Source organism: Rhinatrema bivittatum, chromosome 7, assembly GCF_901001135.1.
Source record: "Rhinatrema bivittatum chromosome 7, aRhiBiv1.1, whole genome shotgun sequence".
In the NCBI taxonomy this organism is placed as follows: domain Eukaryota; kingdom Metazoa; phylum Chordata; class Amphibia; order Gymnophiona; family Rhinatrematidae; genus Rhinatrema; species Rhinatrema bivittatum.
Genome location: NC_042621.1, coordinates 105,954,099 through 105,967,205, shown reverse-complemented (window position 1 = coordinate 105,967,205; position 13,107 = coordinate 105,954,099). Strand labels below are relative to the sequence as shown.

The window sequence follows — 13,107 nt, the reverse complement described above, 5'->3', positions numbered from 1 at the left end:
TCCTGTCAGATATGCTCGACCTACCTTTGTGTCAAAAAGGGTTCCCAGATATTCCAAGGACTGAGTTGGATGAAGTTTGTTCCTTGCAAAATTGATGACCCAACCCAAGTCTTCTAAGACTTGGACCACCCAGTCAGTCGCTTGAATATCTTTTTGGTAAGACTTGGCCCTGATTAGCCAAGTGTCCAGTTAGGGATGGACCATAATACTTTCTTTCCTCAAAAAGGCAGCCAATACCACCATAACTATGGGAAACATTTGTGGAATGGGGGCTAATCCAAAAGGCAGTGCTCTGAACTGAAAACATTGTTGAAGAATACAGAAACAAAGGTACCTTTGGTTTCCCAGTCTGATGGAGATATGAAAATATGTTTCCAATGGGTCCAGTGATGATAGAAACTCACACTTCCATACTGCCAATAGTACAGAATGAAGAGTTTCCATTGTGAAGTGAGAGATGCACAGGTTGGAATTCACTCTTTTTAGGTTGAGGATAGGTCTGTAAAACCCGCTCTTTTTGAGAACCACAAAATAAATCGAATACAGGCCTTGATCTTGCTCAGACAGAAGAACTGGCAGTTGTAGTTTTGAAAAGGTATCTTGAACCACCAATCTTTTGAAGACTGAAGCACAAGGAGACACAAAGAAGGCATCAGGAATACAAAAAAAGAGGTCTAGGATATAGCTAATGTAGATAACATTTAACACCCACTCATCCAAGTTTATCAGGGTCCAATTCTGGTAAAACTACTATAAACGACACCTACTGCCAGCACCAGAAAGTGAACCAGCTGCACTTCATTATGGGGTGCCATCAGATCCTGAAGAGCTGGACTCTTCAGGCCTTGGTTTTCTGGACCCTTAAAAGGACTCAGTTCTTTCCTTTAGTCTTGAAGGAATTATGGGATGATTGTTTGCCAGACCTCTTGAGTTTTGAAACTGCCAGATCGGTAAAGAGAGCAACTTCTATCATCAGGAAGTCTTTACAGCAGAGCTTTCCAAACTTTTCATGTTGGTGACACACTTTTTAGACAAACATAATTTCGGGACACAGTAATTAGTCTACAAGCAAACCGGAGGTTAAAGGTTAAATGAACAAAATGTATTTCGACAATTTATGTATGTTTCCTTAAATATATACATAATAAAATGTTTCACGACACAACCTATCTTGTGAAAACCTTTCGTTTATATTAAAAATATATAATATTCCAAGATTAATGTTATTGTTATAATTTATGAGTAACAATAATAAAACGAAGTTATTGTGTTATTCAATTTACCTCTTTAATGAGATATATGAGCTTGATGGGATGAACACAGCTTTTGAATATTTGGTGTTAATAAAAAAGTCCAAAGGGTCTTCTGCATAATTTTAAAAAGCTGGCCAGTTTCACACTATATAATTATTTGATAGCCTCATTCAACTAATTCTATATGGCTATGAGAGTGAAATCTGGAATTTATAGGAAGGGACAGAATGTCAATATAAATCCTGCACCTCCAGTTCTGTAACTGTGCATCCACTGAAATTCCCCCAAACAATGGAGCTTGGATGTTTCCCTTACAGCTCATCATACTAAAAGATATTTTCAAATGCTGGTGTCACCTCACAGTAACAGCAGCACAAACACTTTCCACTGCCAGGCACATTGTGAACTAACACAAAACCCCGCAAAAAAGACATTCAAAATCTATACTGCAATCCCATCATAACGTAACAGTAATAACACCAAGGACTCAAACAACAATAACCCTACCTGTGAAAAAGCATGGGTAAATATTACACTGGGTCCTAGAATACCAATACACCACCTATTGAGGAAACAAAACAAACCCGATTGCTATAGATCCCTATGCTAGCAGAATCTCTCATCATGGTCACACACACAGAGCAGAGACAGACCCTCACCAAATACAGAATACAAAATAAAGGAGCACAAATTAGACAAAAACTGAAATGGAAACTCCAAGAAGCCAGACTCTGTGTATTAACAATGGAAAAACAGAACCACCATTCCTCATAAAACAAACAAAATCAAGAAACATAAAGCATCAGTTATAATAGTAAAACCATACTAATAAAAGAATATTTTAAAACTACTGATAAATAGAATTTCTATTAATTAAAATCATATACATTTTTTACAATTTCCCAGAGGTTATCCTCTCTCACACAGACTCACATGTCCATTCTCTCTCACACATACACTGTCACATACATACACATTCATGCTCTTATACCCACCATAACCTCTCGCTCTCACAGACACTGACACACTCTCAGGCTCTAAGACACTCTCTCCCCCTCCACACACACCCCACACAAACTCTTACTCCCCTGGATTTTCTCATACACACTCTCTCTGGCTCCCTCACATACACACAAACACACACACCCAGGCAAGCTCCCAGTCATTCTCACACACTAAAACTGACCCCCAGGCAGGCTCCCATTCATTTTCACACCACTCCCTCACCATCCCCCAGGCAGGTACCCATCCATTCACACACATACACCCCCAGGCAGGCACCCATTCATACACATGCACACACTAAAGGCAGACCCCCTCTCTTTCTTTTGCCAGCAACCTCGGAGCCTCTCTCATTCCTCTGCTGCCACTGATGCCGCATGGCTATTGGGGAGGCGCTGATTGCTGCTATTGGCACTGAAGCCCATTCTGCTGCCTCCTCTGTGCAGGCCCTGTGGGTTTCCAGTTCCTCCATGTTGATCTCGTACATTGTGAGATCCGCATAGAGAAAGTGCTACTCTTGACATTAACAAAGATTACATGTGCCAATCAGTAAAAAGTAATTTATTTCTTTTTTTTTTACCTTTGCTGTCTGATCGTAGTTTTCTAATTGGTTGGTCCCAGGCTTTTTTGTTCCACCTCCCCTTTCTTATTTTTTTGCCAATTCATTTCATATTGTCTTTTTTTCTATTTCTTTTCTCTCCATCTATCTTCTTCCCTCAAACATACAGTCAGGTTCTCATTCTCACATGCTTTCTCTCTCTCTCTCACACACACACAGGCTCTCACTCTCACATGCTCTCTCTCTCATACAATCATTCATACACAGACTCTCTCTTGCACATGCTGTCTGACTCTCACACACCCAGGCTCTCTCTCACTCCCACATGCTGTCTTGCTCATGCACAGGCTCTCACTGTCACATGCTGTCTCTCTCTCACACACACACAGGCTCTCACTGTCACATGCTGTCTCTCTCTCACACACACACAGGCTCTCACATGCTGTCTCTGCAAACATTGAGATCCTCACTCCCACACCCAATCTCTCAACTCACACAGGCACCCAATCTCTCAACTCATCTCATACACGCACACAATCTCTCAATTCAGCTCATACAGGCACCCAATCTCTCAACTCAGCTCAGCTCATACAGGCACCCAATCTCTCAACTCAGCTAATACACGCACTCTACGGGCCCTCAGCCTCTCTCTTACCTCTGGGCCTCCTCTTCACGGGTCGCTGCAGGATCGGCTCTGCAGCGGCCCTGATCTTCTCGGGCCGATCCGATCCGCGGTGGGGGCCCTGCTACCGGGCCTCTTCTCGCCCGCTGCAACAACGCGGCTCCTCTTCTGCACGCGGCTGCTTCATCTCCTTCCTGCCCGTGCGGCTCCGGCAACATTTTTCTTCCGGGGCCGCGTGGGCAAGAAGGAGGCGGAGCACCTGCACGTTTAGACGTGCCCTTTTTCTTCGGGCTGTGGTGACGTGAAGTCACCACGGCCTTACCGATCTTCCGGCTGTGCACGATTCTTCGCTGCTCAGCCGCCAGTGGGATGAGCTCCACCGGCGGCCGCATTGGCTCCCACTTGCCGGTGTGTCACGTGCACCGGGCTTGCGCGACACACCGGCACACCTCAGGCGACACACCAAAGTGTCGCGACACACACTTTGGAAAGCTCTGCTTTACAGCTTCGAATTGCCAAGATTCTTAACCAACTGTTCCAGCTCTGAGCCAAAAAGAAGTTTTCCTTTAAAAGAAAACTTCCCTAACTATGACTTAGACCACGAATCCAACACTCAGTTGTGGATCTGGAGCAGATCATACAGAGCACCAACCAAGAATGCGACAGCCGATTCCTTCCTGGCTGTCTCTTCACTTTTCTGGAGCTGCTGACACCAGTGCAAACTAAACCACCACAAACAAAAATTTGGATGGCAAGAGCTGCTGAAATAAAACCATTTTTAAATGGCAGCTCAATCTTCCTATCCTGAGGATCTTTTAGAGAAATAATACCTTCCACTGGGATAGTGGTCTGCCTAGTAACGGCCATGACAAAAGTATCCACCTGAGGCATCAGAAATGATGTTAAACCGCTTCCAGAGGAAGGGGATACAGCATATTATAATTCTTCACTCTCCTAAAGTTGTTCTACAACACCATGTCCTCCACCTCTGAATGAAGAGGAAAAGGTTTAGTGTACTTGCAAACATCTTTATTAATTGGGTCCTAGACTGGAGCCTCCTCAACCTTAGAGCCATCTATGTGTAGTGAAGAAGCCATCTGATCAATAAGTGCTGCAATTTTATCCCAATGAAATAAGCAAATTATGGTGACATCTTCTCTGTCATCTTCCACTGAGGCACAACTAGCAGAGACTGGCAGATCTTCTAGATCTTCCTGCACCACCTACGGAACAGACAAATGCAACCCTGCTGCCCTCCCTGGACCTTTTATTGGGGATCTAGTCACTAGGCTGTGACTTGGAAGTGCAACATAAGCCCTCTGACAACTTATGCCTGCTTTCAGGCTTTTGATTTGCACAAAAGGCCCGGTGTAGGAATCTGAAGAACTCAGTAGAAAAATCTTCTACCCCTAACCAGGAGACTTTCTAAATATATCTCCAGGCCTAAACCCTGAAGTCCCCCTGTGGTATCAAAAAGTGGCTGCAGAGATGAAGCATTCGTAGGGGAGGAATCCAACAGGGTGGCAGCTCCCACCAAAACCACCAAATGGTCACTTCCCCTGAAGTGTGATCTCACTGCAAGACAGGGAAAGATCCCTCCCCCACAGCAAGAGAAACCACGGCCAATCTTTCCAAGGTCTTAGACGTCTCACCAGGAACTTCTCCTGCCAGGACGCAAGTTGTACAGAGTGGCACCAAAACAGAAGCCGAGTGCCTGCAGCCATGCTCAATGTTATCCATGAGCAGGCCCAACATCTCCCCCCAGGGCCGCACGGCAATGGAGCCTCTGAAACATCTGAAAATGCACCGTTCAAATGCACTTATCCCTGAAGCAGAAGAGCCAAACAGCTTTTTACCTCCCCCTCTAGCCTAAGATAAACTCAACGCTGGAAGATTGTAAAAAAAAATATCAAACCAACTGTTGGCTCCAGAGCAGAGGGAAGGGGGGAAGAGAGAGGGGAGGAGGTGAGAGGTAGGAAGAGAGGGGAGGAGGTGAGACGTGGGAAGAGAGAGGGGAGGAGGTGAGAGGTAGGAAGAGAGAGGGGAGGAGGTGAGAGGTAGGAAGAGAGCGTGGAGGAGGTGAGAGGCAGTCATCAGAATTTTGTAGCAGACATTTAAATTCAGTTCTTGGGGGGTTTTTTGGGGTGGGGATGGGATTACCTCCAAGGATCTACCAAGTTCTCTGTGGGAGTGGAAACCCTCTCAGCAGGCTTGCTCTCCTGAGCATATCAGGGTCCTGACCCTATGACTCCATCAGTGCCTAAAGAAACGATACCATTGCACCACCAATTCCTACTATCTGCTGGAGGCAGAGACCACTGAGTTGTCCCTGTACTACACCACCTCTAAGTACTGGAAATGATGTTATCCAGAAAACTGTGTTCTCTGCCTCCATCTGCTGGTAGGTGAACATTACCCACTTGTCTCAACTGGACTGGTGTAGCAGGATGATACATTCCATGTATCTTGCACTATAACTTTTATGCAATAATGCAAAAATAAAAGCATAATTTTAACAGATAACTGTAATTACATCTCTACCTATTGTATTTTTTTTTTTGGTAGCAAATTTAACTGTTGATCACTTAACTGCTAAAAAAAAGTCAGCTACAAACACCCCCACGGACAAAGTCATGTTTTAATAGTGCTGCAACCATTAAAATTAATGGCAGATATCCTCCTTCAAGCTTGTAGCTTTGCAAAGTTCAGCTCTCAGTTTTTCCTGCCTTTGTCTAGTTTATCAGTAGTAAGCAGTAAATGCTGACACTAAATGTTCTCTGAAGGCACAAATGCTACAAATCTGCACAGATTCCCCACTCACATTTAAAGAGAGTCAGTGCTGCCTTTATAAATTAGAAATAAGGGAGGCATGAGAGGTTATAAAGATATTAAGATAATTTGAGAGCCCAGTACCAAAGCAAGGTCTTTACTGTATCCACCCAGCATTAATAACCAAAAGCAGCACAGCAGGAACTGCTGGTGGCCTGTTTACTACAAGGAAGACTGTGATAAATCTACAAATAAGAGGAGGGCTAAGTGCACATTGGCCAGCATAACATGTGCATTCTTTGTCTATGGGAAAAATCTTCAGGGTGTACCTTAGAGCCAGGATCTTCCTTCCATCTACTTCTGAAGGGCAGACTGAATTTTATTAAAACATGTTTGCAGAGAAAACTTTGGTACTTTGATAGTTCAAAGGCAAGCAACAAGATAGCAAAGTATGTGAATGGTAATATTCTGCTTCCTGGGCCAGGGTCAATGCCATGCTGCTGCAGTCCCATGTACAAAGGACAGGGAGACACTGCTGTAGGCCCTTGTATGACGGTGAGGCACAGCACAATACCTGCACAAGGTCTCTGCGTCCCACAGTGAGGGCTGAGGCTGCATTCCTTTGGCATGTTTCTTGGATCTCATTCACATTTAATCTGATAATGAAGCAAAGAAGAGAAAGAAAAAAATTCAGTGGTGAGCCAGAACTCACTATCTGATGAAATCACATGAATCTATTTTTCTGGACACAATATCAGATGCAAACAAAGACAGAAAGCAGTCAACAAACTCACTGTAGTTGTGCAAATCAGCGGTTCACAACCAGTGTGTCACCAAGCACATGCAGGTGCGTCGCCACACTTCCCGGTCCCCCGCTGACCCAGCTGCTCCCCCTGATGCGGCAAAATAGGAACTCACCCTCCGCCCAGGCTTAAAATGCTGACAGCCTGGGCGGCAAGAGAGCTGGAGTCAGCAGCACCAGCATGGTCTCTTCTTCCCACAGCCCCCCCCCCACAGCCCGGAAGAGGAAGTGGTGTGCAGCGGCCGCATGCGCGGGAAGAAAAGCCCATGCTAGTACGGGCATATCGGCCCAAAGAAGAGAGGTGTGGCCTGAAGAAGAGCAGCGTGGCACGGAGCCAAAAAGGAGCAACGTCAGTCCCCGCGGTGGATGGGAGTGCTTTCTCAAGGCCAAGAGGGTTGGAAGTGGAGGAGGCTGCTGCTGTCACTAGTTCGGTGGGGGGGGGGGGGGGGGGGGGGAAAGGGGGAGAGAGTGAAAAAGCATGTGTTTGAGATCCTGTGTGTGTGTGTGCATGTGAGAGAGACAGCATGTATGTGAGTGAGTGATTGAGAGACTTTATGTGTAAGTGTGTGATTGAAACCTGTTGTGTGAAACAGTATGTGCGTGTGATTGAGATGCTTTGTGTGTATGATTGAGAATCTGTATGTGTAAGTGTGAGAGAGATCATGTGTATCTATGATTAAGAGTCTGTGTGTATAAGTAAGAGAGAGAGCCTGTGTGTCTGTGTGTGATTGAGAGCTGGTGTAGGTGAAAGAGCATGTGAGTATATGATTGAGAGCCTGTAAGTGAGAAAAAGAGAGAGCATGTATATAAGTGTGTGAATGAGAGTCTGTGTGTGTGTGAGAGAAAGAGACAGCATGTATGTAAGTGTGTGATTGAAAGCCTGTGTGTAAGTATGAAAAGACAGACAGCGTGTGAGTAAATGTGTGATTAAGAGCCTCTATAAGTGAGAAAAAAAGCAATTGTATATATGCGTGATTGAGAGGCAGTGTGAGAGAGAGAACTTGTTTGTGACTGAGGGAGAGGAGAAAGTTGCAAGCAAACCATCCCCACTCCTGCTAATTCAAAACAATCTCAGGGCACCTGGATAGCAAACGTTCCCAGGTATGCAGAGCAAAGCATTTTTTGTATCCTTATTATTTTTCATTACTGGGTCTTTGTGTCTGCTATTTTGAAATATTGTAATGGTATCTAGAAAATTTTGATATGAGTCTTTAATTATTGGATATTCCAGTCATTAGCTGTTTTGAAATAATCTTTTCTTTTTGTTACTATGGTTTTGTTGCTATTGATTTTATATTTCTTGATTTGTTTTATGAGGACTTGATTTGTTTTATGAGGACTGGTGATATTTATCTTTTTCCTTTGTTGCACTGCATACAGTCTCTCTGGCTTGTTGCGGTTTCTAATTCAGTTTTTGTCTGCATGCTTCTAGTTATGCGTTTTGGTCTCTTTATTCTTTGTTAGGTGAGGGTCAGCACATGTGATTCAGGTGAGGTTTTCTGCTGGTGCGTAGTTTCTGTGTAGGGCTCTATAGTAGCCTGGCTTGTTCCATTTTCCTAATAGGAGGAGTACTGGTGTCTTAAGGCCTAGTGTAATATTTTTAGTGTTGCCTTTTCATAAGTAAGCTGGTTACTGTTTGAGTACTGGAAATTGGTGCTGTTTTGGTATGGGATGTTTACTATTTATGCAATTTCTGTTCAGACAGAATATGTATCTTTCCCTTGTGTCATTCTTAACAATAAAAATAATACTGGACCTTTATTTTTTATTTCCGCCATAAATTGTAATGAGCAGTGTGTCACAGATGTGAGCGTGGTCTGTCAGATGTGTCACAATGGGAAAAAGGTTGAAAACCACTGGGGTAAACCAATGACAACCTGCACAAATTCTAAAGCATTCTGGACCTTCAGTTAATTGGATGTTTGCTTGAACTGTGTATTCCTAATGTGCTGAGCAGTACAACTCATCAAAGCGTGCTTTTACTGAGCCTATGAATGTTCTAGACCGATATTTCTGGAACCTTAGTATACCAAGGATGGCTAGCTACCTTGAATTATGGGGCCCAGTTACAGCACTGATGAGTGTGCGTATGGGGGGAGGGCATAGGAGCAGGGTCTCCTAGAAAATTAGAGGGAGGAGGGGGAGGATATATTCCCTTCATCACCCAAGTCTTTAATCTCATGGATCAGCTCTGCAGCTGGTCTGTGTCATTTTAAGAAGATAACTAGCCAGTTTAAGAAAATTGTTGGCTTAAAAAAAAAAAAAATCCTCAGAAAGAAAAAAAAAAAAGAAACTTCTCTTTGCCTCCCAGCCAGCCACAGTTGATCACTGAAAAGAAAAAAAAGCCCTCCTTCTCTATTTCCCTCCCAGCCAGTCACAAGATGTCATTAAAAAAACAAAGAGATAAGAAATCCCTCCCTCTCTTTCACTACCCTTGCCAGGAGAAATATTACTCCTATTAATATCCTTGGCCTGGCAGACTTTTATTTCTAGTTGGGGCCAGTCCTGAGGCCTGATCTCTGGGAGGGAAGAAATCGCAGCTGAACGTTAATGAGCCTGCATGAGACTCTGCTCTGCTCTCAGGCCCTGTGGAGGCCCCATCCCATCCTGGCTTCTAATCAGGAGGTGGAGCAGCTCACACCAGCTCATTAGCATTCAGCTGCTCCCCTCCCAGAGATGCAGCCTCAGGACTAGCCCTAACTGGAAAAAAAAAAAAAAAAAAAAAGGTTTGCAGGGCTGGGGATCACATTAGGAAAAGTCTCTGCTGGTTGTCTGCAGGGCAGGGCAGGCCTTTTTTGCCTCCTCCAATTCCCATCCACAGACCAACAGAAATGCTGCCTGGGATTGCTGGTTGAGAAAGTCCTAGACTTCAAAAACAAGTCTAGTGTGCCTTGTGCCTTTGAGTACAACCACAGGACTGTGATTTTATTTTCTCACTGTACAAGATCCTCAATAGTATTGGGCACTTATGCTCAAAAAGAATACCCATGCATAAGAAAACATGCAAAAAAGGGTTCCCTAGGCTAACCAAGGGACTATGAGAGCACATGTATGCTGAACGATTGTTCAGGACAATCAGTTGAGCTGGTGTATAATATGGATAACTAAGACTGCTAACATTTGTGAATGATGTTATCAAGAGGAAAATAGACCTCAACACTGGTATAATTTCTGAATGTTTAGTCAAATTTGAGACCAGTCAGTACAATCATAGGTCTTATAAAAACCTCTTATTTTATTGAAAACTCTCTTTTTTGGTTTTTAATTTTTCTTTAAAACGACTTCTGTGCTACTGCCCTGATGCAGCAATCTAGTGAAATGTTGCCAACGTCGGCGTTTCTGATGTCTCTTGGCGTTGCGGCAGCTTTGTTAAGCACCGTTTAAATTCCAAAGAAGGAAATTTTCTTCTAAGATAAGCAAATGTTGCTTACCTGTAACAGGTGTTCTCACAGGACAGCAGGATGTTAGTCCTCACATATGGGTGACATCACAGGATGGAGCCCAATCACAGAACACTTTTGTCAAAGTTTCCAGAACTTTCACTGGCCTCTACTGGGCATACCCAGCATGGCACTAACCCTGCAGCCAGCAGGGGTCACCCTTCAGTCTTGTTAAAAAGCTACAGGTAGTGCCGAAAAGAAAATAAGAAAACGTTATGAACCCAACGCCGCAGGGCGGTGGGCGGGTTTCGTGAGGACTAACATCCTGTTACAGGTAAGCAATATTGATGACTTCATTGGAGAGGTGATCCTGAAAAACCCTGAGAGCGTATCTGATTGCTTGAAGCTCCAGGAAATTTATTTGGTGTTTGGCTTCCTCTGGAGACCAAGATCCTTGTGTCTGCAGATCTGCCACATGGGCTCCCCATCCGAGGTTGGAAGCATCAATGGTGTGAGTTATTTGAGGGTCTGGAGCCTGAAAGGGCAAGCCTTGGAGGAGATTGATCTGATTTGCCCACCAGGCAAGAGACTGACGGAGTGAGTTGGATACGTGGACAATGGTCGACAGGGGCTGAATGCTTTGAGTCCATTGTGACCTTAGAGTCCACTGCATGAGTCTCATGACCAAGCAGGCCATTGGTGTGACCTGGACTGAGGACACCATTTTTCCCGGGAGGATGAGAAAGTGGCATGCAGTCATGGAGTGCTGAAACTGCAGCTGGCGTGCGAGAGATATGAGCGTGAGAGCTCGCTGTTGAGGGAGAAAGGCCTTTGCCTGCAAGGTGTCCAAGTCTGCCCCAATGAACGATAAGGTTTGAGATGGGACTAAGTAGGATTTGTCATAGTTGACAAGAAATCTTAGTGAAATTAGAGTGTGCAAGGTAAGGTGTAGGGGATGACAGGGCAGCTTGCTGAGTGGGGGCCCTGATTAACCAATCATCTAGATAGGGGTAGACGTGAACACCTTGGGTTCTGAGGAAGGCTGCAACCACTACGAGACATTTTGTGAAGACTCGTGGTGCAGACGTGAGGCCGAAGGGAAGCACTCGGTATTGGTAATGCTTGGGGCTTACTAGGAACCTGAGGTATTTGCGATGAGATGGGGTTATCGCAATATGAGTGTATGCGTCCTGGAGGTCGAGAGAGCAGAACCAGTCTCCTCTTTGCAGAAGAGGAAGAAGCGAGCCCAAGGTTACCATCTTGAACTTCTCTCGCTGGAGGTACTTGTTGAGGGCACGTAGGTCCAGAATTGGATGGATGCCTCCCGATTTTTTGGGGATTAGAAAGTACCGGGAATAGAACCCTAGTCCGTGCTGAGAGGAGGGTACTGGTTCTATTGCCTTGGACTGGAGGAGGAGGGAGATCTCCTGTTCCAGAAGGATGGAGTGATCGGAAGTTCTCCACGTCGGTAGAGGTGGGGAGTCCAGTGGAATGGAGAGGAAGTTCAGATGATAACCCTGAGTGATGATTGCCAGGACCCACTGGTCTGAGGTGAATGAGGGCCAACTGTTGTTGAAATGGCACAATCGACCTCCCACAGGTATGTGAGGCAAGGGAAGCTGGCTGCTGCTCTCTATGCAGAAGTCAAAAACCGGAAGCAAGACCTGGTTGAGGAGCTTGTTGCGGTTTTTGTTTTCGTATCTGACAAGACTGAGCTTTTTGAAACGGTCTCGTAGAACGAGTTCTAGATGGTGGCGGATAGGATTTCTTTGGGCGGAAGAATGACTTCTTAGAGTCCTTGCGGAAGGGCTGTTTCGAGGAGTACTCAGAAGGCATCAAAGAGAGCTGACTTAGGGTCTCATGATGGTCCTTGAGTTCCGCCACCGTCCGTTGAATCTGTTCCCCAAACAGATTATCTCCTACACAGGGCAGGTCGGATAACCTGTCTTGTACCTCAGGGCGAAGGTCGGAAGACTTGAGCCAGGCCCACCTTCTTGCCGAAATAGGAGGAGGACGCTTTCTACTTTCAGAGGGTGAAGGTGGTGAAGGCAAATCATCGGTGTCTGGCAAGGAATCATCAGTAGAGGTATCATAGGGATCAGCATCCGCCCCTCTAGGAACTAGAGGGGGACGGAGTGGTGGGATACCTGAAGGTCCTGGTCTAGGCTCCGAAGGAATCAAAGGAATAATTGGAGACACCGATGAAGGCATCGAAGGCACTGGCACAGGCATCAAGGGCATCGATGGATGGCTCGGTGGCGCCGACGGACATATCGGCACCGATGGTTGGACCGGTGGCGATGGACATATTGGCATCGATGGCTGAGGCAGAACTCCCGATGGAGGGATGCGGAACGGTGTTTCCCCTCTCTTTGACAGAGTAAGTGGGGAGGGCACCGGAGCCATCGGTGACCCGGGGTCCATTGGTGGAAACGCGGCAATGAGCGCTTCCATCCTGGAGAGCAGCGGTGCCAACACTGCAGGAATCGGGTTGGTGGTCGGTTCCACAATCAGTACACCGATGTCTGTGCCAGAGGAATCTGGAGTCGTTGCATCGCCTTGTCGATGGCCTCCTTAACCATCCGGTCCAGTTCTGGGAGACCTGGAGCAAGCAGCCCCGGCTCCAGAACAGAAGAAGGAGGCAGAGGCATAGCCGGAGGGACCATCGTTAAAGGCGGAGTCACGGCTCCCGATACACTGTCGGGTGAGGGTTGCCTCGG

At 45.6% G+C, this 13,107-nt stretch overlaps 1 protein-coding gene across 2 annotated transcripts in view; it reads right to left on the bottom strand.

Annotated features, from left to right (window-relative positions):
• WDR59 (WD repeat domain 59) overlaps nucleotides 1-13,107 on the bottom strand; it is a 283,191-nt gene that overhangs the window by 46,322 nt on the left and 223,762 nt on the right. For both annotated transcript variants that reach the window (XM_029608874.1, XM_029608875.1), the window contains one exon: nucleotides 6,780-6,861. In XM_029608874.1, coding sequence (XP_029464734.1) covers nucleotides 6,780-6,861 — 82 coding nt within the window. The remainder of the gene's footprint in view (nucleotides 1-6,779; nucleotides 6,862-13,107) is intronic.